This window comes from Tachypleus tridentatus, chromosome 9 (assembly GCF_004210375.1).
Source record: "Tachypleus tridentatus isolate NWPU-2018 chromosome 9, ASM421037v1, whole genome shotgun sequence".
Taxonomy (NCBI): domain Eukaryota; kingdom Metazoa; phylum Arthropoda; class Merostomata; order Xiphosura; family Limulidae; genus Tachypleus; species Tachypleus tridentatus.
The window spans coordinates 114,685,472-114,711,463 of NC_134833.1; the positions used below are offsets into that span (position 1 = coordinate 114,685,472).

The following is a 25,992-nucleotide window of genomic DNA, read 5'->3' on the forward strand; positions in this document are numbered from 1 at the left end:
CGACAAATAAGATCTCTATTTCTAGAGGGAGTCACCATCAGTTTTAAAACAAAGTGGTTTGAGGTGGTGTACGTTTTGTTCTAAATACTTTGGCATATCAAAGGAATTGCTTAAATAATGTCTTCGTAAGTGTTTTATTAATTCATTCGTTTACTATAAATTAATTTTATGTTATAAATGTGTTGTAGCCTTCAGCTTTTAGACGTAGTAAATAAGACAGTAGTACTTAATTTAATGGAACTAACGTGGTAGAATTAAGTGTTTTTGTGATTTGAGTTAGGCTTAGATAGACCCTTCGATTTGTATACAACTTGTGTACTAATAACCCTAACTGTTATTCAACAACTTCAGATTAGCATGCATATCATGCCCAGTGTTTTATATCTGAAATTACAGTTTGCACTTCTTAAAGGGCAGAAAGATGTATGTGATGTGTGTTGGCATTTAATTTTTAAAGCATAGCTTTTAATAATAAAATGCATTTTTATAGTATGGTAGCTGTCACTAATGGTGACCATACACTGTTGATCTAGACACGCCAATTTCTGCTCAAATCAAGAATATTATGAAGTTCTGTAAAATAAAAATAATGTTACATATACTTTTAAAATAAGTTTTGATGTTCAAAAATATTTGAGTAAACACATGAGATAGAAGATTTATACATGTTTATAGTATATTTAGCTTGAATATTTATTAACATTTAATTCAGGAATAGTCGACACATTTATAATTACTTTGAGAATAAGAATGTTGTTTCCAGTAGCAGTCCTAAATTTATTACTGGGAAAAAATAACTAGCAGTCATTTACTTGTGCCTTCAAATAAAATTAATTTTGTTACCAGATAAGTATAGTATTACTTTAACAAGTGTGGGATGTTTTTCTAAAGTCTACTTTTGTATTAGGATACCATTTCCAGTGTGAAATAGATGACTGGTGAGACTGAGTATAATTTTGTTTTACTTCAAGTTAACTCAGCTTTATTTAGTATTGCAAGGCCCTGATAATCTTGAGTTATGATACTGCCATCATTTGATTAGTGTCAATACTAGATGCATGTGGGAGAGTTATGGTGAAAAGAACTATTCTTTTGTTTTTACATTTTCTTATTTAGAAGAGCTTGATGTATATGAGATAAAATTAGAAAACTGTATCAAAACTCAAATTTTGGACTTTGTGTCTTGAATCCCACAGCACAAAGTCACATAATTATCTGCTGTTTTAATTTATATCTGTGCTTTCAAAAAGGAGGAGATTGTGCAAGATACTTTAACAAAGATGTTAGAAACTGAAATTTTGACCAACTTGTTTGTTGACTTGTATGATGAAAATTCACAATTAGAGTATCTCCAGTCCAGACCCATTCTGTTCCCAACATTTTCTTTTCTCTCTGTCTCTCTGCACAGCTGTTAAGCTTGGTCACTTATAGCTCAAGTTTTGGCTAAATTCATTATTTGTATTGAAATTATTAAATACGAAGTTCAGTAATCACACTGAACCTTTCTGATGGGTGTTTATCTCTCTTGAATGAAAACAAGATACAGCATAAGTTAATAAAATAAAATGTGTGTTCTTTATACCACCAATATAAACTTGGTAAGACCAACAAGTTAACTTGTACACTAAATATTTTGGGGGTGTATGTGTTTAATTTATATCTGTGATTGTGGAAAAAGTAGCTAAAAATAACAGTGACATATCAAACATTTTTAACTTACAGAAGCATACAAACCAAATTGTTAAGCAGTTGTTCAGATGGTTTATTCTGAATCTTTAATTTTTGATTGAAGTTGTTTTATATTTGAAGACTTTAGTGTGCTGAAACTAAGTGATCTTCTTCCCTTACATGTTTTGCTTCAGAGACAATACACACCTTTTCACACAGAAAGCTGTCTTTCTTGTACATCTGTTTTAGAGAGTTGCATGAAACCAGCCTTTAAGCAATTTCCACCTAAACTCATTAACTTTCTTATGACTTATGTGACCAAAAAAAAGCTCTCCACCATTAGGAGAGCAACACAAACTCTCTGCACACTAGCTTCTTCTATGCTTTTGCACTTGTAATCTTCATTCTATTTCTTGGCACTCAATATCATCAGATGTGTTTTTTGTCAAAGTAACAATGTTGGGAGAATTTTATTTCCTTCATTTTTTTCAAACTAGAGCACTAGTTCATATTACCGTCTTTTAGTACTTCTATGAGCGATTAATTTCCACACACAAGTTGTGTAATAATGATGGCTTATAGAGGCATGTTTCGTAGAAAGGATGTGGTGGCCATTGTGGATAATATAGTGCATTTCCTCATGCTGCCAATTCATTCAGCTCCATTTCTTTATCAAGAACAGTGAACTTTGTTCTCTTCATTCATTCTATAAATAAGAAAAGTGGATTTGATTGTTCTTTCCTGTTTAAGCTCTGGAAGCCTAACTTATCTCTGTTGAAGAAAGCCTTAAACTTTATTACTTTCTTCAGGTATGCACAGTTTTTTCTTTCTACTGTGTTATATTATTTTGATTGTTCCTTACTTCTTAATCCTAGCCCTAACTCCTATATTTTACCATTAAGCCTCTCCCTTCCTATATATTTTGATCCAGACTTTTGGCACTGTTTTTTACCCCCAATGTATAATACTTTAAGCTTTTTTTACCACCATTTTGCCTTTTTTAATTCTTAGTTCACTCTTTTTGATTCCCAACTTCCTCTTCTATTCAGTTCCATTGAGTTTCTTGGTAATGCTTCCATCTTTCGGTTTGAATTATTTGGTCACACTTTTCCATCTACAGAGGGCTTTTTTACTTGTGAACTTTACTCTCTTCCTTTCAGCCTTTTTTTGTTTCCTTTATTCCTTCAACTCCCTTTTGTGTCCAGTGTCTTTTTGAAGCTGTGTTTGTAACCTCTTCCACCACATCCTTACTCCCAGTCTATATGCGATTCATAGAGAGGATATTTTTCAACTCCTTTTCAGCTGTGATCAGTCTTCTCCCATCTACTTGTGAGAATTGAAACTTGCTGTCATTATGATTTGCACCTGTCCTACTCATTCTGAGGTTTTGTGTTTGATGACCATTGCTTTATGGAGACTGCTTATCTCTTTGGGCCACTTATATATACCCCTCTTCAGTTGATCCTTGCATGATCAATGGGACTTTCAACAGTATTTTTTGACCTCAATGATTTTCCTGTTCCTATCTCCAGTTTAAGATTCATATGGGTGGCTGGACTGATCTTCTGTCACCTGTGGTGTTCCTTTACATCCTACAAGTCTTCACCTGTACTTCCCCCTTCTTGTTGGAGAGCATCCCTGAGCATCTTTTTTTTACGTCTGGCATGTGGACCCAGGTTGAGTCCTATTTCCATATCTTTGCACTTGAACTTTTGGTACTCTATTGGGCATGATACTGTTATTACTTCTAGTGGATCATTTCATGGTAATCTGATCCAGAATCCCTTTCTTACAAACTAAGCCATCTTTCATCAGTCAATTCTCAAAAGGTTGGTATCCTTGCATGCCATGTACCAGACAGTGTGTGTGTGTGTGTTTTCTTATAGCAAAGCCACATCGGGCTATCTGCTGAGCCCACCGAGGGGAATTGAACCCCTGATTTTAGCATTGTAAGTCTGTAGACATATCACTGTACTAGCGGAGCACGTACCAGACAGTGAAATAGGTTATGGACCACCTCTCTTGACTGAACTGGGTTCTGCTCACATTATCTCCTTCCCTGTTTCCTTTTGAGGCTCTTTCTTGATGGTTTATTATTACCTAGTTAATACTCTCACTTTCATGCTTCATAGTACCATTTTTCTGCCCTTTATCTTAGATCCTAATCTTGATTAGAGAAACTCCTTGTCTTTTACTTTTAGCAGTACCCTCTGGCTGGCTTAATCTTTGGTTTGTACTATTTGTCAATTCAACTCTTTTCCCCTGCTAATTATACACTATTATTTTAGCTTCTACCACCTCTTTTTCCATCACTGGATCATGCTTTTACATTTAGTGTCGTCCAGTCCTTCACCTATAAAACCATCTAGTAATGCTTTTCCTTTCTAGGTATCATTCTATTTGGTGCTTCTACTTGAGTATGAGGGAGGCATGGCTTTCAACATTAGTTCATATGTCACCACTTCATTCCTAATAATTCTACCATTGTCTATCTTACAGTATACTCACTGTATTTAGACAGTTGATTACATCACTGTTTGTTTCAAAGATCCTGCTGGATGGCACCTCCCAGGGTATACTCATTTCCCAAAATTCTGCATCAAACCAGGATAATGAAAAATGCTTATACTATTTGCCATGGTATCATATATGCATACTGTTGAGATGGGTTCTTCTGTCCTTATGGTATATTCTGGAATCTGTCCAAGGTCTGAATCAAAACTTGCCTATTCCATGGACTGCTTCTCTGACTTTTCAGAATAGCTTTATAAGGTCATCCGTTGTATTATCTCTAGTAAAAGACCTTTTTGACAAGTGTCTGATAGGGAACTAGGAATTTTCTATAAGTCTCCATACTGTGAATTCCTCTCCTGTTCTTTCTTCAAGTAGAGCAATGGATACCTTTACCAATACCTAGCTGCTGGAATGGTGGGCTATAGAGAACTTTCACTGGTTGGAACCTGATAGCTGGATGCTGCCTGGTTTTGGACTGTGGTTAATGTCTACTTTCCTTGTACTTACAGTTATTTGGATGTTGGGTTTCCAAGTGGCAGGAAGCAACTTACCCAATGCCACTTACTGGAATTGGCCCACCCAGAACTTGCACTCTTCTCCTTTTTAGTTGAGTTGAGTACTTCTTAATACTTGTGCCTTCTTCTGACAGGGGATGACTGTTCTGTTTATTCAGTGCACATACTAACATTATGCAATCTATGGCATGCACTTTGTGTGTTCCTCCCACACCTGGTATTGGTCCCAGTGTTTGATAGTAGAATTGAGAACAACACACACTAATAATTAATGTGCACTCATCCTACAGCAGGTGTAGGTCCACCTGGTAGGGTTGAAGTGAGTATTTGGTGTAGTCTGAACACACCTCAACCATACTACACATGTTGATCTCTGACCTCTTGTGTAGAAGGACTTTGATGACCATATTCTGCCCATACCCATGACACTCAGGGCTTCTTTGCCTCCTCTAATCTGGGTATAGAGATGAGAGATGATCTACTACTGTGGAGTGCCTGCTATCATCAGGTGTCACACTCCATGGGTTTCTTTTGGGCATTTTTTGGAAGGGAACTCACCTCAGTGACTTTTGCGATAGTACCTCTACAATAAATTCTAACTTTTTATGTGAAGAGGTGTGTATTGCCTCAGAGTTAACATTTTTCTTATTTTAAAATGGATACCTTTTCCAAAACACACTTTCTTCCCACTTCCAGTGCAATTTTGTATTCCTCGCCTCACCCTAGAAAGAAGATCATGAGTGCAAAGGCAGAGAGGGGGCCACTATATCCAGGAATGCTGTCACCTTATTGATAGAGGGCTTTTGCAACATAATGTTATTGTGAAGTAGTGCAAATAAGAATAAATTTCATGAATAGGAGTTGCATAAAGGCAAGTGGGATGCAAATATCTAATTCAGGCATACAGGGAAGATATTTTCTGTATTTATTAGAAATACATTTTCAGGTAAGGTAAATGTTAACTTTTGCTGTTGGACACTTTAAATTGCTGTCTTGTTTCATGGAAAATCTAGATATTTATTTGTATGCATAAGTGTTTAGTAAAGGAATCCACAAAGGTTTCATTTAAAAATTTCTAAATTTTTACCCCATAAAAAATAACTATAGTTGATTCAGAGAAGCAGTATTTGTTCAAATAATGTTAAGTGCAAATAGTGAAAAATAGTGTTCACTGCCAATGTTTTAAAGATGTTTGATGGCATCTTGAATAGGAACCTTATTGAAAAGCATAATTGAATTAGATACATCTCATTGTTAATTCTTTTAATAACCAGGTTAAATATGATGATACTTCATATTTTGTTGTGCTGTAACTTAAGTTTTTTGACTGCATTTTATCATATAATATACTTTTTTGTCAATTTCAGACTTCTTCAAAAACCCAAGAGTGAGATGACACCAGAAGAACTGGCAAAAAGGGAAGATGAGGAGTTCAACACTGGTCCAATGTCTGTTTTAACTCAGTCTGTGAAAAATAATACTCAGGTTTTAATAAACTGCAGGAATAATAAAAAACTTTTAGGCCGAGTAAAGGCTTTTGACAGGTAAGATTATTCATCACATATACTTGCTTATTTCATTTGAAATTTACAGGAGCATTTTTTGTTTTGTTTTTGAATTTTGCACAAAGCTACTCGAGGGCTATCTGTGCTAGCCGTCCCTAATTTAGCAGTGTAAGACTAGAGGGAAGGCAGCTAGTCATCACCACCCACCACCAACTCTTTTACCAATGAATTGTGGGATTGAACGTCACATTATAATGCCCTCATGGCTAGGAGGGCGAGCATGTTTGGCGCGAACCCATGACTCTCATATTACGAGTCGCACACCTTAACACGCTTGGCCATGCCGGGCCAAGTTACAGGAACATAGAGCAATCATATAATGATAATTTCATGTTTGATATTAGGGTAGAAAGTCTGAATTTAAAGGATCGTAAGTAGTCTTTTTGTAAAATGCTTCTGAAACAAATATGGAAATAAGGTTTAACTACAATATGTGTATAAATGTAACAAAAGAAAATGTATGCTATGTTAACCCTTTTGCATAAACACATTTGCACATGTTAAGTATTTATACTACAATTTTTTGATGCAGTACGTGTATCTTCACAAAATTTGGTACACTTTTAGTATATATTACAAGTTTTTTGTACACAAAAATTCGGATTTCTTAGTAAAGATTTGTTTGTGAAAATATAGTCTGTTTTATTACTAGTCTGAATGTGAAGTGATTTCATGTTATGATTAAAAACTTATTCATATATTATTTGTTTGATTTCTAAAACCTCCTAAATACATTTCAAACATTTGTTTTCAGGTAAACTATATTTTGTGTTATTTTCTGTGTGCTAACTATGCTAGATCTGCAACTTGACTGACCTCATAACAGTTGTAAGAAAAAGAAATATAAATTATGCTTTTATCATGCTAGAATGATTACAGTTTATAACACCAAAATACAAATGTTTAGTCTAAATAGCTCAAGGTTTATAATGTTATAAATATGTTTATAAATTTTTTATTATACTGCCCTTCCAGCCCCTCAATGTGGATTCCTGTACGTGGTGAGGGACCTCCCAGAGAAGGTTCTGTTCTTACAGTTTACCTCCTCTGGGATCTAAACATCCACCTGTGTGTTTGCTGTGTGTGGTAACCATTGAAGGGGAAGAGAGAATCTTGGTGGTTGAGGGGTCCAACTCCAACACACCACTTTGGCCTTGAATTTCTGTAAACGAGTGGTCTTGGGATGGCCCCCACAGGATCAATCAGCTAGTCCATGTGGGCCAGGGTCAACTGAGTACCAGCATAGGATGTCCACAATGGGTGTTGTGGACATTGTGTCTGACACTGGTGTTCGGGTATAGTGTTTATGAAACCCTGGCATTGTTGCAGTGCCCTTAAGGCACTGTAGTGCATCCCTTGTAGGGCTCCATGGTGGGTGGGGACAGTGGGCACTGAAAAATTTTCTATTTATTATGGATACTCCTAAAACAAAAAAAATAACACAACTTGAAACCATTGAGAAAAACCTGACTACTGGAAAACAACCATGCATTGATGAATCTGTACAGCCTAACTCACCACTTGAATCTGTCCTGCGATTCCTAATTTTGCATTCATTAAGTGACAAACCTCTGGAGCAGATGTCCCCATTTTTTATTCAGAAGTTCTTGCTGGCTCCCCTAAATCAGTAAAACATCTTGTCTGGCACAGATAGCTTTGTACCAATAAACATTGAATACCTACCTACCTGCCCTTCCAGTCGTGCCTTACTAATGTTACATAACTTACATTGATGTGATGCACATACTCATGCTGCCATATGTAAATACATAAAACTGACCATTTATTGGTCATGGTTTAGTGTTTCGTAATATACAGTCACGCTTAAATAATCATACACTATATACATGTATATAGGTTATTACCATTTAGAAATAAGTTATTAAACTTATTTTTCTTACAATATAGAACAGTAAATAAAGTAGTAAAGCAAACAGTTATTTCTTGTAGCTACAACTTTTGAACTTGGTTGCTAAGCATTTTAAAATTTCACAAGTGTGGGATATGAAACAAAATATTTTTAGGTTTTATATGTATATATTTAAATAACCAAAAAAATCATGAATTCCATGACAATGATAAGAGTACTTTTACTATAATTTATAAAGCTTAATAACTAAGTTGTATTTAAGTCTAAAAAGAATAAGAAAATTGGAGCAGACTTAGACACAACCGACCTCCTAGAAATCTTGGTTCAAAAGAACATGGTGGCCTTTTAACAGATTAAAATGACTGATAAAACCATGAGGGGGAGATTCTAAGCTGTTGATTGGCTATTCTCATGTCATATATTAAAGTGTATGTGAGGAACCATTTCCAAAAAATGGAAAGAGGTGAACAGGGCCACTACATTTGATTCATTATATAAGCCATATCTCAGCAAAATAAGAAGATAATGTGGTTTTTATTTTATAATCTACCTTGTCAATATTGGTAACTTGAGTTCCTCATTTGTATGAAACTATAGGCTTTGCTTCACAAACATCAAATTTTAACCAGTACTGCATTCATCATATGTGACTCAAAAGCACACGCACAAATAGATTTTTTTAATATTTACTTTTAAGTTAACTTGTATGTAATATTAATGTTTGAATTATGATCTGCAATTTGATACCAAACTTATTGACATAAATTTATAAAATAATTCAATAAAATATTGAATGCATGTCAATCATAATGGCATGGCCTTTGACCCTTTACCTGTTTCAAAAGGGTGAATATAATAAGTTATGTGAATGTTCCTTTTACTTAAGATTCCTAGTTGTAGTTTTATGGGTTCAGTGACAATATGAAATGCAGAAAGGGCCTACATATTTAAATATACATCTAGAAAAGAAAGAATATAAGCTTAAAAATCAGAAACTTATTTTGCAGATGCATAATGGATGGACAGTAAGTTTCCTTTCCTTGGGGAGGACATGATCAAAAAGTATGGTGGTCTCCTTCACTCAATTTTCAAACCACTGTTACATCAGCATTGATGTTAACCAAAATATACTGTAAACTTCTTCCAGGACTAAACAAAATACATTCAGCTTTTGGGAATAAAATATAAAAATTTTTAAGGCCTGTGTTATGATAAAAAACTGGAAGTTCCTTAGTTAAAAGTTAATATTTTTCACCTAAACATTATGCTCTTACAAATTTGACTTTTAGTTGAGCCTTTTTTTATGAAAACCAACCCAAGTCTGCAATATAAATACTAACTTCAGTGGGAAGGAAGGTAGGGGGGATATGTGCTTTTATTGAGCATTGTATTGTATATTGAAGCTATTGCAACTAAACAAGCATTGCTGTTTTAAGTTCATTTTTTGAGAGTAGATTTTGATCATACAAGACAGTAGATAATGTAATCTTAGAAATAATTACAATGCACTGTTTTTTTTTTTTAAATAAAGGCTTATACAAAATGTAGTGTTGAAATCCTAAATTACAATACACAGTTTAGTCTTAAGATTTTGACTGATTTAATAAGATAATCTAAACACTAAAAAATATTTTGAGCACATGACTTCATTCTTAAAGTTCACAAGTTTCAAATGTGGTAAACCTGTAATATATACTCATTAAAGTAGAGCTGTTCAAGATTATTAAACCCAAACTCTTAAAAAATTAAGTGCAAATGCAACCAGAATTGTTTGGGTAAGTTAGGTGAAGTTGTTTGTACAGTTTATTTCATTGTATACTCATTCTTGGAGAGTACTAAACATTTGTATTTTGTTGTGTAGGCACTGTAACATGGTTTTAGAGAATGTAAAGGAGATGTGGACTGAAATGCCAAAAACTGGTAAAGGAAAGAAAAAAGCAAAGCCTGTGAACAAGGACAGATATATTTCCAAAATGTTTCTTCGAGGTGATTCTGTAATTCTGGTTTTGAGAAACCCTCTAGCTGGCCAAAGACCTTGATGTGTACAATTTTTATTAAAATGTTTGTATAGAATGAAATGTTCTTTATACAGTTTGATGGTCATAAATACAGCTATATCAACTGAAAGTATTTAAGAATAAAAGCTCATTTAAACAATAGAATTCTGTGAAGTATATTCTTAAAAGTGACATTGTTCATTTCATATCCATACAATAAGTTTAAATAAGGAAATACTTTTATAACAATGAACTTAAACAGGTGGATCTTAGATGTCTTCTCATTCAGTTAAAGTTCATGTATTACTTTTATGGTTTCAAGCTTTTTGCATAAGGAGAGGAAACAAAAACGAAGACTTATCACGCACATTCTGTTACAAACAATTTAATGACTTTAGTATTGTTAGAGGAAAGATTAAACAAACAAACAAACTGGCATTTGATATATGTAATATTTTATTGATGATACATATAAAAAAAAAATTCCAATATCTTAACTGGTTACGACAGTGCTTCTCTTAACTTCACTTACTCACTAAAGACACCTAATCTTTTTCTGATAGAGCCACTAAGTGTGCCTCAACTTGTTGCTCAGTCAGTTTCCTAAAATAAGAAATCTTAATGTTATTTTTTTTATTGCAGAATCTATTCAAACTTACACTGGATAAACAATGTTCTAACTTCTTTTTACAACTATCATTAAAATATTACTTGTACATATACACATAAATACTTAATATTTTAATATAATTTACTGTGTAGACAAACAAAAAGAAAGATTAACAATATGACCTGTTTTATATATAAAGCAACATAACTGAAATTCATGTTTGGTATATATACATCAACACAAAGCTTTCAGTTTTAAAAGCTGTCTCATACAAACCAGAAGGTTTATCAATGAATACTAAATGTCAGTCAGTCCCTTAACGTAATATTACCTATATGAGAATACAAAAGACTAATCGTTGTTGGGAAAGATCTACATATAACCTTTGATGCTCAAGAAAAGCATACCACAAAACTGGATAAAATAAATTCTCTAAAGTTCCCTTTCTTATTGAATATGGTTTCTGTTTTTCAGTTAGCAATAGAACTAATAAAAAAAATCTTCTCTTACCACTACAGTAGACTGGAAATAAAATGTACAGTGAAGATACTCAACTGTTGAAATGATGCATTTTAATCTTTACCAGTAACAATGTTAGAAGGAAGGTATACTTAAGTACATTAATAACCAGGTCGACTTTTCACTATAAATAGGTAGATTAATCTGATTACATGGTAATGATATTCCTAGGGTGATATAAATTTACCTAAACTTGGGACTATCCTTAGAAACCACTCCAATTTCTAGTTCAGATGACTTGAAGTCTGCTGATAATACAGTTGACAAGGCTGATATTGCCAACTGAAATAAGAGAAAACAACATGGACTGTGTTGCAAAAACTGTCACACGTTAATTCTTTTAGAATAGCAGTTTACTTCTAACAGTTTTGCACTTTGAAACTGGAAAAGAATTAGTATTTTATTTTCAGTAGTAAGTATGATGAAATGTTACAGGAGAACTGCATTTTTTTTGGGCCGAAAAAAGGCTTTCAGTAAGAGAAGTGAAATAATTACATTCCTTTTGTAACTGATTCATCAGATGGAAAACAGTTTTAAAATTAATATTAAAAACATGAACATTTTGGAATTTCTTTAAATTCCTTTATCAGCCTTGAAATCTATAAAACTATTAGTTTGCAATATTTTAACTATGAAAACATTAGCCATTGAGCAAGTTTTCACATTCAATCAGAAGTTTAGAAAGAAAGGATTTCAACAACCTAATGCACATTTAATAAACATTGTTAAGATAAAGGGTATTTAAGAAAATTGCAAATAAGAAAATTTATTACACTTTTGTTTGTTATTGATCACTTAAGTTTATCAGTTGAACTCACAAACATCACTATGTGAAACATGTATATTGTGAGTAAATGAAACTTAAAAATATTCAAATATAGAGCTCTTTGTTAGAAGCTTTTGAAAAATAAAATGGATCCACCTATTAATATTTTTTTTTTATTCCTTTGTATTGTAATGTAATCATCTGGGACATTTGTTAGAATATTTATATTCTAAGAAGGCTGAAATTCAACATAATTGCACTGTTGGTAATAACTACAAAACTGCAAATTAACACACAATTAATGAGCAGTAGTTAATGCATGGTCAGTAAATTTTTACCAAGAAATTCTATTCTGAACAGAAGAACAGCAAATGAGTTATACAGTGTATTGGTATTTTGTATTTAACCAAAGCAGTACACTATTTTAATGGTACCATAAGTGTGATAAAGTAATTGAAAGCATAGTGTGTACAATGTTTTAAGTATATATATATATATGCTGAGGTATTAAAGCTTATACAAAACTTTTGGTGAGGTAATAATGAATACTGTAGTGATATGTTATATTACTGTTGTTGTTTGGCATTTATTGGCACAAAGCAACTAGGCTATCTGCAGCAAACAACTGGTAAAAAGGTGAAAAGAATAGTATTGCAGAAGGTAAAATCAAATTAAAACAATGTTGAAAATTCAGATAAAAGATCTAAATCAAATTAAAAAGGCCAATGGCTCATAAAAAGTTAAAAACAAAGTTGAACAGTTTCACCATTGTCAATGACACTGTACAATGTCAAGGGTAAACCCATAGAAAATAGATGGCAAAAATGGTGCCATTGCTCACGGTCAAAATGACAGTATGATGGTAAAATGCAGGCTGTTTAGACTTAAGTAACACATAGGCCACACATTGGTGGATCAGTCCCAGATAAAAGAAAATGATGAGTTGAAAAACTGTGACCAATGCAAAGCCAAGGTTGGACAACTTCCTCCTTCTGACACTTACAGAAACAAGAATATCTGATCTGAAAAAGCTTGTTATGATGTTGCTTACTCCAAGTCAACTGCCTACTGGCTGAAGCCAAGCCTTCAATACAGGAGCATAGTCCATATATCCAGGATAGGCACAACTGTGATGGCACCAGAGCAGACAGACTTAGCCACAGTGTCAACGAGCTCATTTTTAAAGAAACTGATGGGGGGGTTGGATATACAAAAACATAAAAATGGGCCAGTTATTTTAGAATATTCTCAAGACAAGAGTGAGAATTAATACTAAACAATCCCAGGGCCATTAGAGAGCTAAAAGAGTCAGTGTAAATAGTACAATTAGTGTACTGCATAGCCTCTCTGTGATCCAGGACAAAGGAAATGGCATACAACTCAGCAGTGAAAAGAGATCCTGTACCAAGTCATAACAAACCATGTATTCAGAGTCACCTGATTTTGAACCATCTGTATAAATGGTTCAAAAGATGTTTGACAAAGAGAAGATGGTACTTCCAATCAAGAGTATCTGTCTTTCTTAGATGACTCAAAGAAAGGTCACAGTTGAAATGGTAATAAGGCATGGCAGGAGGGACTGATCAATGGAGACAGCAATGTCATCCAATGACACACCCAACTCAGCCACCTGTGCCTGGATACCAAGGTTAAAAGGAAGAATGGCAGATCATCTATTATGAAATAATATAGCCAACTGAGGAAGGAAGACACAAACCCAAGTGGGATGCTGTGGTAAGGATTGAAGTTTAATGGCATACTGGAAAGAAAGTTGCAAACGTCAGAGGTTAAGAGGAGGTTTGTGGGAATCAACATACATAGTGCAGAAAGCCCCTGTGCAGAGTTGAAGCCCAAGATGGTAAATGGGGCCCGAGGTCCTGGAAGAACCATAGACCAGGGACCCATAATCCAGTTTGGAGCAAATAAGGGCACGACAGATCATGAGCATATAACATCGATCTACTCCCAAAGAGGTAGAAGAATACACAGGATGCTCAGTGCCCTTGTACCTTTGACACATAACTGCTTGATGTGAGGAATAAATGTGAGCTTACAGTCAAAGATAAGCACCAAAAACTTCATCTCAGAGACAACATCACCAAACTTGAGCTTGGGATTAGGGTGTACACACTGTTGGTGGCAAAAGTACATGCAAATGGTTTTAGAGAAAGAATAGGTAAAACAGTATGCTGTGGTTCACTTCAGCAAGTTATTGAGGGCAATCTGAAACTGCTGCTCAATAAACCTCATGTTTGATGACTGACATTAGATGTGAAATCATTGACATAGTGCCCATTTGCAACAGTAAATGGAAGTTGAGTAGTGATAGTATTAATATTGATACTAAAGTGTGACACTCAAGACACAACACTGAAGGACTCCAAGTTCCTGTGATAAAGAACAGGAAAGTATTGAAACCACATGTACTTGGAACTGCCTGGCCAGTAAAAATATCTGCATAAAATGGGTAAATGGCCATGTAACCTCAGCACCACCCCAGAGGAGATTATGTCCAATATAGTCTTCCAGAATTAAAAAGGGAAATGGGAACTATTCAAGGAGAGTATCTAAGTCTGATTGTTTCATAAGTCTCTCCAAAAGACAAGTAGAGAGAAAAACAGTGATGGTACAACCAAAGGAAACACAGATAACGATGGCTTCCAAGGGTGTAATGAAATGCAAAAACAGGGTGGGCATGTGCTGGTTGATCAGCAGTGCCACCCACTTATGCACTCATCAATCACACAGCTTGTCATTTCAGTACAATGAAGAGTACTGAAAGGTGACTGTATAGACAAGTTTCAGAAATGTTTCCTGTAAGGAAAGACACAGAAGATGATAGGAATCAATCAAGTCTTTCCTTAATGTCATTCAAATTAGAATGGAACCTCAACAGTCTCACTGTATGAAAGTGGTCATTTTTAATGAGGTGGAGAAAACCTGGGTGAAGAACACTTTGATTTATAATCATGTTTTTCTTTATTAGAAAGAGGTCTATCAACCTCCATGGTATGATACTACCCTGAGTTGAGTGGGCAGGTCTCTGTCAGTAAATATAGTTTCTAGTTATGAGAGCACGAATGAATAATTGTTCCACATCTTGGGACGAAAAAAAATGGACTCGAGCAGATGCAAGAGCCAAAGGAAGTGGACCTGGGCAGTCACAAGAAGGAATGGTGGAAACAGATAGATGTTGACTTGTCAACTCACTTATCCAGAGAGTGCTAAAGACTCCTTGTATGGTTTGAGAATGATTTTTAGAGGCATGAAAAGATCTGCTTGCACTTCCATGGTAGCAGTAGAACGTAGTGCAGCAGCATACGAGTGAGATGGAGTTGGGGACAATAAACTTCTGAGCCTTGGAGTATGAAATGTTGTTTTCAAATGCTGTACCTCTTTCTTCTCCACCCACCTGGAGCAAGAACGAATGTATGAGGGGTGAAAGCCACTACAATTAACAAAGTGAGTGTCCTGTTTGCACTCACAGGCATCAAGATCTTTGCCATCGCAAATAAGCACACATCAAAGAGCCAGAACATGATGCCTTCAGGCAACCAAATGTCTGGCACTAGAAACATACGAGAGGGTTGGAAATATACGGCTACACCTTACAATCCAGATATCCTACCTTGACAGCATCAAGTAGACATTGTGATGTAAACATCAAAAATCAGAACACTGGTAGGTAGCATAATCACATCGTTATGAATGGAGATACATCTCACTGCAGAAACTCCTTGGGTGGATAAAAAAGCAAGGATCTTTGACTTGGGGATGTTCTTCAAATCCATATCTCCAATAACTCCTCTTAAGGAATTCACAGTAACATAAGGAAGTAACCTCAATGAGTATATTCAAGAGGAGTTCACTGTGTTTTGGGGGAAGATGTTTTGCACTACAATGCCAAACAGGAACACTGCAGCAATGCAAGAATTTTGTTAGCACTATACCAAAACACCAACATTAGATACAATGTCCACAACACCCACTGAGAATGCTCAACACTGGTACTCAGTTCATCCTAGCCCAAAAGGACCAACTAACTGACCCTGGGGGGAGCCACCCATCTACAAGAATTCAAGGCCAAAGTGGGGTGTTGGGGTTGGAGCCCTCAACCACCAGAATTCTCTCATCCTCTTTAAGAGTTACCACACATGACAAACATGTGGGTGGACATTCAGATTCCAGAGGAGGTAAACTGAATAGACAGAACTCTCTGTTGAAGGTTCCCTCACTATCTACGAATATCCACTCTGAGAGGTCTTGCTATAAATAGATTGTGGGAAAGTTAGGATTTTTGTTTATCATTGCATCTGCTACAACTTCTTTAAAATTCATAACCCAGACAAAGGATGAGTACCTCAGTTTTTTTTGTGTGTGTGTGTGTGTGTGTGTGTGTGTGTGTGTCAGGGCTCAAAATTATCTATTGTCTGATTGCCAAGGACATGTGAAACTGCCATTTCAACCACTGAATTTCTCTACACATTTGCCCAATCTGACAAGAAGCAGAAATAATTTGCTTTAACCCTGTTCTTACACTTGCTTCTTTGAAATTTTTCATCTGCATAATTTTGTGTACATTTGTTTATTTCTGGCAGTTCTGTCTGCATATTCACACTCTTCAGAGATGTCATAAAATGGCAGCTTGATCAACCATAAGTTTCCCTGAATGAATTTTTGAATAGAATTAGTCATAAACTCAATAAGATTGCAATGAGAAATTTCAGAAAGGAAAATAAGAAGAAATAAAAAAGAAGCATTAAAAATCATAGTTTTTAAAAATGGGGTTTAATAGGCTGATGGATAACAAAAAAATGGTATGGTATGAGACTGCTCAAAAATTTAAAGAAATTGCAGGGGTCACCACATCTTTAACATGCAATATTTCCTACAGAATTAACAGCATGTAAGCCCATTTTACCTCTATAACAAATCAGTAGCTGTTTCTAAAACTAATATATTGGGTAATTACTTTATTTATCACACTGTACAACAATTTTTTTGAAAAGTTTTTGCTGATTGTGACAGGTACCTGGTGGGTATGCACAAATATAGTTTTGGTTTTGCTTCATCACATTGGAACTCTCAGAAATAGACAGTTAACTGTTTACTGGCAATAACGTATTTTATTGTGTTTATGTTTCTAATACGCTATTAATTTCAAAATAATTAAAAGTGTTTTACTCCTGATTTTTGTTTGTATTCAATGTCCGATGCATCACGTTGCAGTGTTCAACAATAATCAGCAAGCGTTGACGGATTCCAGTTGCCCTGATATTGTTTTTCCATTGTAGCAATGTCCTGGTGAAACTGAAGTTTTTGATCAAACAGTATGTGATGGGCAAATTTGGATGTGATTTTTGTGATCAGCAGCCAAAAATCTATAAGGAGCACCCAACAGTGTTCAAGAAGCAAAAACTTTGTTGTGCAGTGTTATTTAATAATTTCATAAAAGCCTAAACTAACTGAAAATCTTTGAGCAACTGAATATTGTTTTTAGGCAAGTAAAATTTAACATCCATTTGCTCAAATAGGTGAGTTGAAAAGGGAAAGTTGAGTCCTGTATGTGATAATATAATTTGATGGTTTTTACTATTCTTCAAACTAATCCTTAAATGCTGTTTTTATGACTTAGTGAAAAGTATATTTCTATTTTTGTTGTGCATCCAGTATACTTAATTGTAATGAATGAATATTATAATAATAACTTGCAACAACCTTAATATAAATAATAGCAAATTCCAAAGTACACACCTGAATAGCTTCATCATGAGTATAGTCTATTTTCTTCTTGAGTTTTTTCTCCAAGTAACTATTTGCTTCAGTTTGTTTAACTCCCACACTTGTTGCACGATAACCACAAAAATAACCTGCTGGATCTGCTTTATATAACTGTGGTCCATATTCATCATCATAAGCAATCAACATCATACCTGTGATTTAAAAGAGTAAAATGCTTACTTCAGTATCAAATGTAGAAACCAGATTTTGCAGATACTTTAATCATACCTCACTGCCACAAAGTGTGAAACTTCTTTTAAATAAGATTAGTGAAGAATGCTCATATGACTTAATGAATACATGTATGACGTTATTTTTAACATATAAAAAAACACTATACACTTGTTCCAATGTGATTTCTTCTCTCCTAAATCTCATACAAAATATTTCCAGGAACATATAGTTTTTATTTGTAGATAAATGATAAAGGTATTAAAAATCACACAGAGCAGAACTACAGGTTTAATATCCATATACAATGTTAAGGTTTCCACGTACAAAACTTAAAATCTACTCTCTATAATTAAGATTTCACTCTCACTCTCACAGTGCAATCATTGGTCTAAAGTGCTTTGCATGTTTTTGTAGCAATCCACAAACTGAAAAAATCTTTGTAAAGACCTTAAAGGAGTATATAAGCTGATAGTATTGTTTTCTAATTTATCTTCTTCGAAAAGCTTTGACTGAAATGAAATTCATTTATTCTGCAATAAACCAAGAAAAAAATAACACTATCTGTTTTTAACACATATAAATGCTACATTTAACAAAATTTAATATTTTATAAGAAATTTTTATTTCACTGGTAGTTTCTGCAGATAACTTGATTAAGAATGTTTTGAAAACAAAACAAAAACAAACTTTCTGTCATGTGGAATACCTAAGATCTAACGTTTAAGTTTCAGAATTTTTTAACATACAAAACATGTTGCTACAGTTTCCAAATAATTAGAAAACCAAACTATAAATACTTAGAAGGAAGAAGTTAAAATCTGAATATTCTAAGTTCTTGAATTGCTGAGACATAAATGAATTTGTAAAACCACAAAAGAAAGCTTTTCTGTTTTTCTCTCTCTCTCTGAATTTTGAGATAGTTTACTAATCAACTTCATATGGCTGACGGATATGTTTAAATCAACAGAAAGAGTAAACTCTTTTACATAAACTATTCAACAGAACTGTTTGGTCTTTAGTAATCATACTTTGCTGTTCCAAACAAAGAACTTTTTTTGAAATTTATTTGTAGCTTAGAAACCAAAAAAATCATAATTGGTTTGGAACATTTTATTATAGTGACTAACATGTTTATTTGTATTTTAAAATTTTGTACATACAAATTTGTGAGATTTAACAATGTTTATGGAAGAATATGTTCAACATTTATTTGACTGTAAACAAGCTTGAGTATGCAATAAGCACTACTAATCCTTGTTTTTATGTATGTTTTATTTATGGTTATATACTGTTAACAAAAATAACTAAAATGTAAACATTAAAAACTTTTCAGCTCAACTTTACAAAACTTCAATAAAACATACCACCTAAACTTTCACAAACTAGGGTGTGTCTATGTGTGTGCATGTGTATAACAAGAGACCTCACAAGCACATTTTTAATGTTAGCTCTACAAAAATAGCTAATGGCTCCAACTTTGATAAATTACCTTTTACACAGGAATTACTTTCCCAGTGGGCACAAAGTATATCAATAAAATTGTGAAATGAAAAGGATATGGATGTGAAAGGTTTAAGCTATTAAGTAATTTGGAATTTTCTGATCAAAGCTGCACTTAGTACAGGGTTAACATAGTATTCTTAATATATATTTATATTTTTAAACTTTTAACTTCACTTTGATGATTTCACTGAAGTTAGTGTTAAGGTAATGAAAATAAAAAAATATAAATTTTTACAAAAAAAAAACAACTGTTGATATTCATCTAGATCTAGTAGTTGTGCAAATGAAATATAAAACTATAAGATGAAAATAAGCATTCTTATTCTCAGCATGAAAATCATCCTTCACCCACTCTGACTCAGTCTGAAATTCACAAACAAATCTAATTTTCAGGGTACAATAGAATTGTAATGTTTACTGACATGAAAATACTCCAAAACTGTGATAAACATTATTATGTTTCTATTCACAGATATCAGGCCATTACCTTTACCCTATAAAATATTTCAATTGAAGAAACCTATTAACACTACTCTGCTTACTGAAATATTTACTTCAGAGAATATTACCCCATAAAATGGTACTGAAAGCTATTAACGCCCTATCTTTGACCACAAACGTATAGTACTGAGAACATTTACTCCACAAGATGTTAAAGCTATTAATACCCAACCTCTTCCTGTCAATAAATGTAGTACAGATGTTAACATAAACACTACCCTATGAAATATTTTTAAAATCAAACCTACTAGCATACTAATTTGTCTTCAAATATATTTACTCTAAAGAACATCACTCCACCAAATGTTAAAGTTAACACACTATATTTGCCTGTAAACACACACAATGCAAAATCAACATTATCCCATACTTTTTTCAATGTGAGCTTGTTACTTACTACATCCAAGAGGTCTCATTTCAGCATTCTGTGTATACACTTGAGAGATATCTGCTACCCGCTTACACAACATATCGACAGGAATCTCGTACCCATATTTGTATTTCCAGTTTGCTGCTTCAAACCTTGCTCTCTGAACTTGAGACTGACTATCAGCTAAACAAATCATGAAAATCATAACCAATTATGTTTGCATTACAACCTTTGGTGAAGATGCTATTTTAATACAAAACCTAACATTAATAATCAGTAATGTTGAGAAAACTCACTTGTAGAGAAAAAATACATATGTAAAAATGACTTGTTTGGGTTGAGAAAATTTTTTACGTAGAGGAGCCAACAACATTTCGACCTTCTTCGGTCATCATCAGAAGGTGAAACGTTCGCTCCTCTACATAAAAAATTTTCTAAACCCAAACGAGTCGTTTTTAAATATATAAAACCTAACATTAATTTCAACTGTACAATTACACATGTAATCAAACATTTCAAAAATATTAAATACAAAATACACTAAGAATTCAATGTTTAATTTTTTTTAACACAATAACCTGTTAACAACACAAAGGAAAAAAATATTTATTACTGTAAAACTATAAATCTGTTAATTCACATTCATTCTTTTTACCATTACGTAACACTCCTTATCTGATAACAGATAATTTCATATTTGCATAGTTGGATTTCAAAACAATTTTAAACTATTTATTGGTTCATCCAAAGACAATGAGCTATTTTGCAGCAAAACTTTATCTTTTTTAATTATGTGCCATAAAATGTCATCATACGAGGTAGTTTTGTCATCAGTCTATATTATTTGATCGAGTTAAAACTTTCTGTGCTTAACTCTAAGGGCCTAATGTATTCTTAGAATTTCTAGAAAAAGAATACCACAAAAGTAGAAGTTCAGAAAAGAAACTAAAGTTCAGTTTTGACTTGCTAGGATTCAATATGCTTTCCTTCATGCAACTATTTTGCTGCTTCATTATCCCTAATGACGAGTAAACAAATTTCCTTGTTTATGGCTCACAAAAAGTATTGTAATATCAGCAAGTTCCTGTGTTGAATGTAGGAATTATTTTATGTATGTAGAGTAAGTGAACTACTTTGCAAACCATCAGGATGATTCACTGAAAGTCTGATAAACAGCAGCACAAATATTATGAATGGTAATAATCTATATATATATGTAAAATCCACTATTTCTATTCATAATGCTTTCTTTGTTGGTAACATTGAAATTTACTCAGTTGTCAGTCTCAAGCAGAAGCCCCGTGTTGAAATTCCTGTCCAATGGGGATTTCTTACAAAATTTTAAGTTATTCATTCATCATGTTTGGAGTTAGATATTAAATATTAGGAAAAGCCAGAATAACAGGTAAGTTTAAATTAAGGATCTGAATTATTTGTTAACAAAGAATACTCACCAACAAGTCCTGTCATAACACAACCAATATGATCATTCAACCTATAAAGATGGGTTACGGTGGAGGAATCGAGGAGCTTGTCCTGTATAGTAATGGTAAATAGTCAAACAGACAAAAGGGACATGTATCTGTACATTTATTAAGTATACTTCTGATCCAAACCTTAAACAACATACATTCATTTTGTTGAAAAATATAATTATTCACCAAGATTATGGTTACTTTTTGACCTAAATTATCAGTAAAAAATAAATAATTATGAAAAAACATACATTCCTGGTAAATAGTTTTAAAAGTTGATAAAAAATATGATTAACCAAATTAAGAAATTCAGATGTCATAAATAATAAAAATTACTGTAAACCTTTTACAAAAAACTAAAGTTGCTTCTTTAACAGTTGAAGAATGTTTTTATAAATTCCATTACATAAAAAAAATTACAAGATTTGAATAAAATATCACAGAAAAAATGTCACATTGTAAAACACTTACTGGTACTTTTTTCTGAATAACAACAACTGCAGAGTCTCTGCCTTTTAATCCAACTGATGTCAATCCTCCTTGGTTTATAGCTTTAAAAGCATACTCTGGAAATCATCAGGATCCCATGAGGAATAGAACAATAATACACTTCTCACTGGGTACAACTACCTTATGTTTCCTATTCTTTTACAGTAAACTATTGTAGTAAGATAGTAAAAGACTATTACATCAAGAATGTTTCATAGTGTTACATTATCATGATAGGAGTCACTAAGTGCCTTCATTTTTTAAAATTGGGTTCAATATTAGGAATTCTTATTCCTCACTATTTTTGTATCCAGATTATTATATAAAATAGTAATGGTTTAACATTAATAATTACTTTTTCATTCAAAAAACTATCATCTCATCCCTTCAAAATTCGTATTACTGAAATGTCAAAACATCTCTAATTCCTTATCTCTGCATGCAACAAAACCTTAAATTTAATTAAGCAATGTCCACTTCCACCCAAATGTTTCTCAATATCCATGATATTAATCATTTGTGTAATAGAATTTAACAATAACTCCAAAATAGTTTTGTTACTAATAGGTTTCCTAACCAATTGGCAAAGAAAAACATCCTGAACAGTTTCTGTAAACCTGTCTCCCTCATGATTTGACTCTAACATATTCCAATCTATAAGCCTAAAATTTCTTATAACCTCATAAACAGTGGAATTCTTTATCTCACTCTAGTTTTTCATTAGTACTATTGCTTTATCCTAATGGGCTGTAACAGCTACCATCCTAAGTCCTTGTTTCCTTACAAGTGCTAAAAGAAATCCAAACAGATTCAAGCTCACTGTTATTAACTTTGATATCCTAATTTGAACAGAATCTAACTTGCACTTTAGTACTCTTTCACTATTAAACAACCTATCATCTTGTATTTCAAAGAAATTCCTGTCATCAAAATTGTCTTTTCTAACCAGTGATTTAAGGTTATTCACTTTATTTCTTATACTTCTAGTATTACAATAACAGTTTAGTCTGACATTAAAACTACCCTTATGCTATGTTCCTACATTATACTTTTCAATACATCTTACTTTTTCTTCATTTACCTTATATTGACTCTAACCACTGTCTAGTCATGAGTTTAAAGTTGCTCTTAGGTTAACAATCCTTGCAAACAACCCAGCTTCTACCCTATTTTAATTTGAGATATCAAATGTCAAAATATATTAATGCTATGGGGAGATATGTTCTCTCAGAAAAATTCTAAACAAATAGATGCTGTAAGATTAAATTTGGAAGGAATTTTGTATAAACTAAACCTTAAAAAATCATCCACTATAACTACACAGGATTAGGTAAAATTGCTGTTTTTCTCTGTAAATGAGTATGATGAATACAATGTCTACTCTAGTAATTATAGAAAAAAAATTAAACACCACCAAAAAGTAGTCATTTGAATGCTCCATAACATACACTTAGATACTTCCATTATTGCTTGTATTACATGTAAAAAATATTGCACTTGACTCAATAAATTGAGAAATAAACAAAAATATGAAAATAAGGTAGTAACAAAAATTATAACTAGTGCCTCTCACATTCACCTTAATCACTCATACCGACATTTTTCATGTACTCTAAAATATGAAAACCTGTCTTCATAAATGAGTATAAAGACCTAAGAAATTACAGAAAATTCTTATTTTTTGAAAGATAATCAAATCCACTGCCTTGGAAAAGCTTCTGAAAATTGAAATTTACAACTGGAGAAAAAGCAAACAGTAGTCTGGAATTAATTCAGGTGAATTTGGCATTCAAAGGCAGGAAGCATAATACATTGTACAACACTTTAGTAAAGCCTTGCTCAGAATAATATTCATTATCTTACACAAAACATACTGATTTAATTCCACAAGTTCATAAAGAAACTAGCAAAAGTATTAATTTAAATCATGCAAAACAATTCAAAGATTCCAAAACTCACAAGAATGAAAGATGACCTGATTCAAATGTTTGAACTTGTTATGGCTTGGTGAAATATTCATTACAGGTTTTTTTAAATGGTGGCAAGGTAAAGATAGAGGTGAAATCCAGGGCAATCCCCAGTTATTCAGGTCCCAACCTTACTGTTGGAGTACATGATTAAAAAACTGCTTTTTGTCATTCTTTAATGGTAGAAAACAAATAACTACCTTCCACCTTGAAAATATTTAATAAGAATATTAATTATTATTATTGTTAATGTGTTACAACATACCATTATGAAATTTGTTCTAATAGCATATCAAATGTCTTGTCTTTTAGCTGTGGTATTGACACCACATGAACTCATCAAAGTAAGACTGCAATAGAGCAAGACTGGTTCCTGACATATTTTAATTCTGACTTGTAATTTTTCAAAAAAATTCACTGTGGTTAGTGCGTACTCCCTATTACAGAGTCACAAAACCAAATTAAGTGGTCCAAGTCTCATGAACAAATCAGCAAAATGAATAAGTATGTGTGTGAATGCAGTTGTGTTATAAGTAGCTGTATGAAGAAGGCATTTGGGAGTAGCTTGTTAGTACGTGTGTAGTTGTGTTATCAGTAATTTTATAACAATATTAAATGGGACCTGGATAACTGGGAATTGCCAAATCCAGAATATTAAAGAATGAAAATATATGCTGCAAAAATCCAAAACTACACTAGTTACCAGACAAAAAACTCCCTGCAAGTTGCAACTGTGTTAGAATTAATTTTCAGAATTGTTTTTCATGTGGTGTGGTGTCTGCTGATAGTTTGAATTATTCTAAATTTTTGTTGGATAATTCCATTTGTTTGAGAGGTTATAATTATTAAGGCTGGGCTCTTTGTTTTGTTGGATAGGCAGAATGGTTTTCTGTTACCTCACTTTTGTTGGTATGTTATATTCTTATTTATATTACTTTTATTCTTTGATATTTTTGAACATCGAACACCTATGCTGTACTAAACTCTTTACTACAAGTACTAAAAGTAATTTATGAGCAGTTACAAGACATAATTTGAGTTTTCGGAAATTTGGGAATTCGCCTGTTTACAAATCGAGGCTAGACAATTGTAAGTTATATTGTGATTAAATCCAAAATAACCTCTTACCTACCACCTTGGCTTAGTAAGTAAAACCGCAACACAATTAATCAACAGCTATAGTTTGGTAACACAACACAAAATATTTAAGCATCCTGTGACTAGTGTAATTCTACCACTGTCAATATCATACTATCATCGTTTACCAACTTCAAGTATACTTTATATACAGTTTACTATGTATTGAAATATTATTAGAAAATGTATGAAACTGTAATAAATAAAAGGAATAAATAATTTAACTGTCTTGTAAAATATCTTACCAACTTGATAAAGACGACCTTCAGGTGAAAATATTGTTATATGACGATCAAAACCAGCACTTGTTCCTCTCGCCATGACTAAGCTATACGGAGGTAAAACAATGTATTTGCAAAATCTCCCTAGATGTCGTAGCACAAGTTATTAGATTAACGTTTTTTGTTTCTTAATGTAAAAAAAAAACTTGCAAAATAAAATCTAGTAGTTACTGTATTAAAATATTCGTTAGATTGCTCAAAGGTCACAAAAATTACTTACAGATTAATTTAAATATATTAAAATGAGAAATGCAACATATGACATTTAGTTATGATGGTTGTAGCACCTT

At 33.1% G+C, this 25,992-nt stretch overlaps 2 protein-coding genes across 2 annotated transcripts; one reads left to right on the forward strand and one right to left on the reverse strand.

The window, feature by feature from the left end:
• On the forward strand, positions 1–10,294 carry LOC143226107 (small nuclear ribonucleoprotein Sm D2-like). The gene is made up of 3 exons (XM_076456626.1): positions 1–125; positions 6,065–6,241; positions 9,994–10,294. The coding sequence occupies exons 1-3, from the start codon at positions 118–120 to the stop codon at positions 10,169–10,171; spliced, it is 363 nt and encodes a 120-aa protein (XP_076312741.1). The 5' UTR covers positions 1–117; the 3' UTR covers positions 10,172–10,294.
• A 268-nt stretch (positions 10,295–10,562) lies between these two features.
• On the reverse strand, positions 10,563–25,823 carry LOC143226106 (proteasome subunit alpha type-6-like). The gene is made up of 7 exons (XM_076456625.1): positions 25,667–25,823; positions 22,300–22,394; positions 21,808–21,889; positions 20,381–20,536; positions 17,779–17,957; positions 11,446–11,540; positions 10,563–10,732 (listed from the first exon to the last, which is right to left on the reverse strand). Exons 1-7 carry the CDS (start codon positions 25,740–25,742, stop codon positions 10,675–10,677), a joined length of 741 nt encoding a protein of 246 aa, XP_076312740.1. The 5' UTR covers positions 25,743–25,823; the 3' UTR covers positions 10,563–10,674.
• Positions 25,824–25,992: the final 169 nt, after the last annotated feature.

Excerpts from the sequence above, each read along its gene's own strand:
- LOC143226106 (XM_076456625.1), bottom strand. The coding sequence starts at position 25,742 with ATGGCGAGAGGAACAAGTGCTGGTTTTGATCGTCATATAACAATATTT. Across the intron at positions 22,395-25,666 it reads AGGTCGTCTTTATCAAGTTG|AGTATGCTTTTAAAGCTATA; the intron begins GTAAGATATTTT and ends GATGATTTCCAG. Across the intron at positions 20,537-21,807 it reads TGTTATGACAGGACTTGTTG|CTGATAGTCAGTCTCAAGTT; the intron begins GTGAGTATTCTT and ends TGATTTGTTTAG.
- LOC143226107 (XM_076456626.1), top strand. Across the intron at positions 6,242-9,993 it reads CGAGTAAAGGCTTTTGACAG|GCACTGTAACATGGTTTTAG; the intron begins GTAAGATTATTC and ends TTTGTTGTGTAG.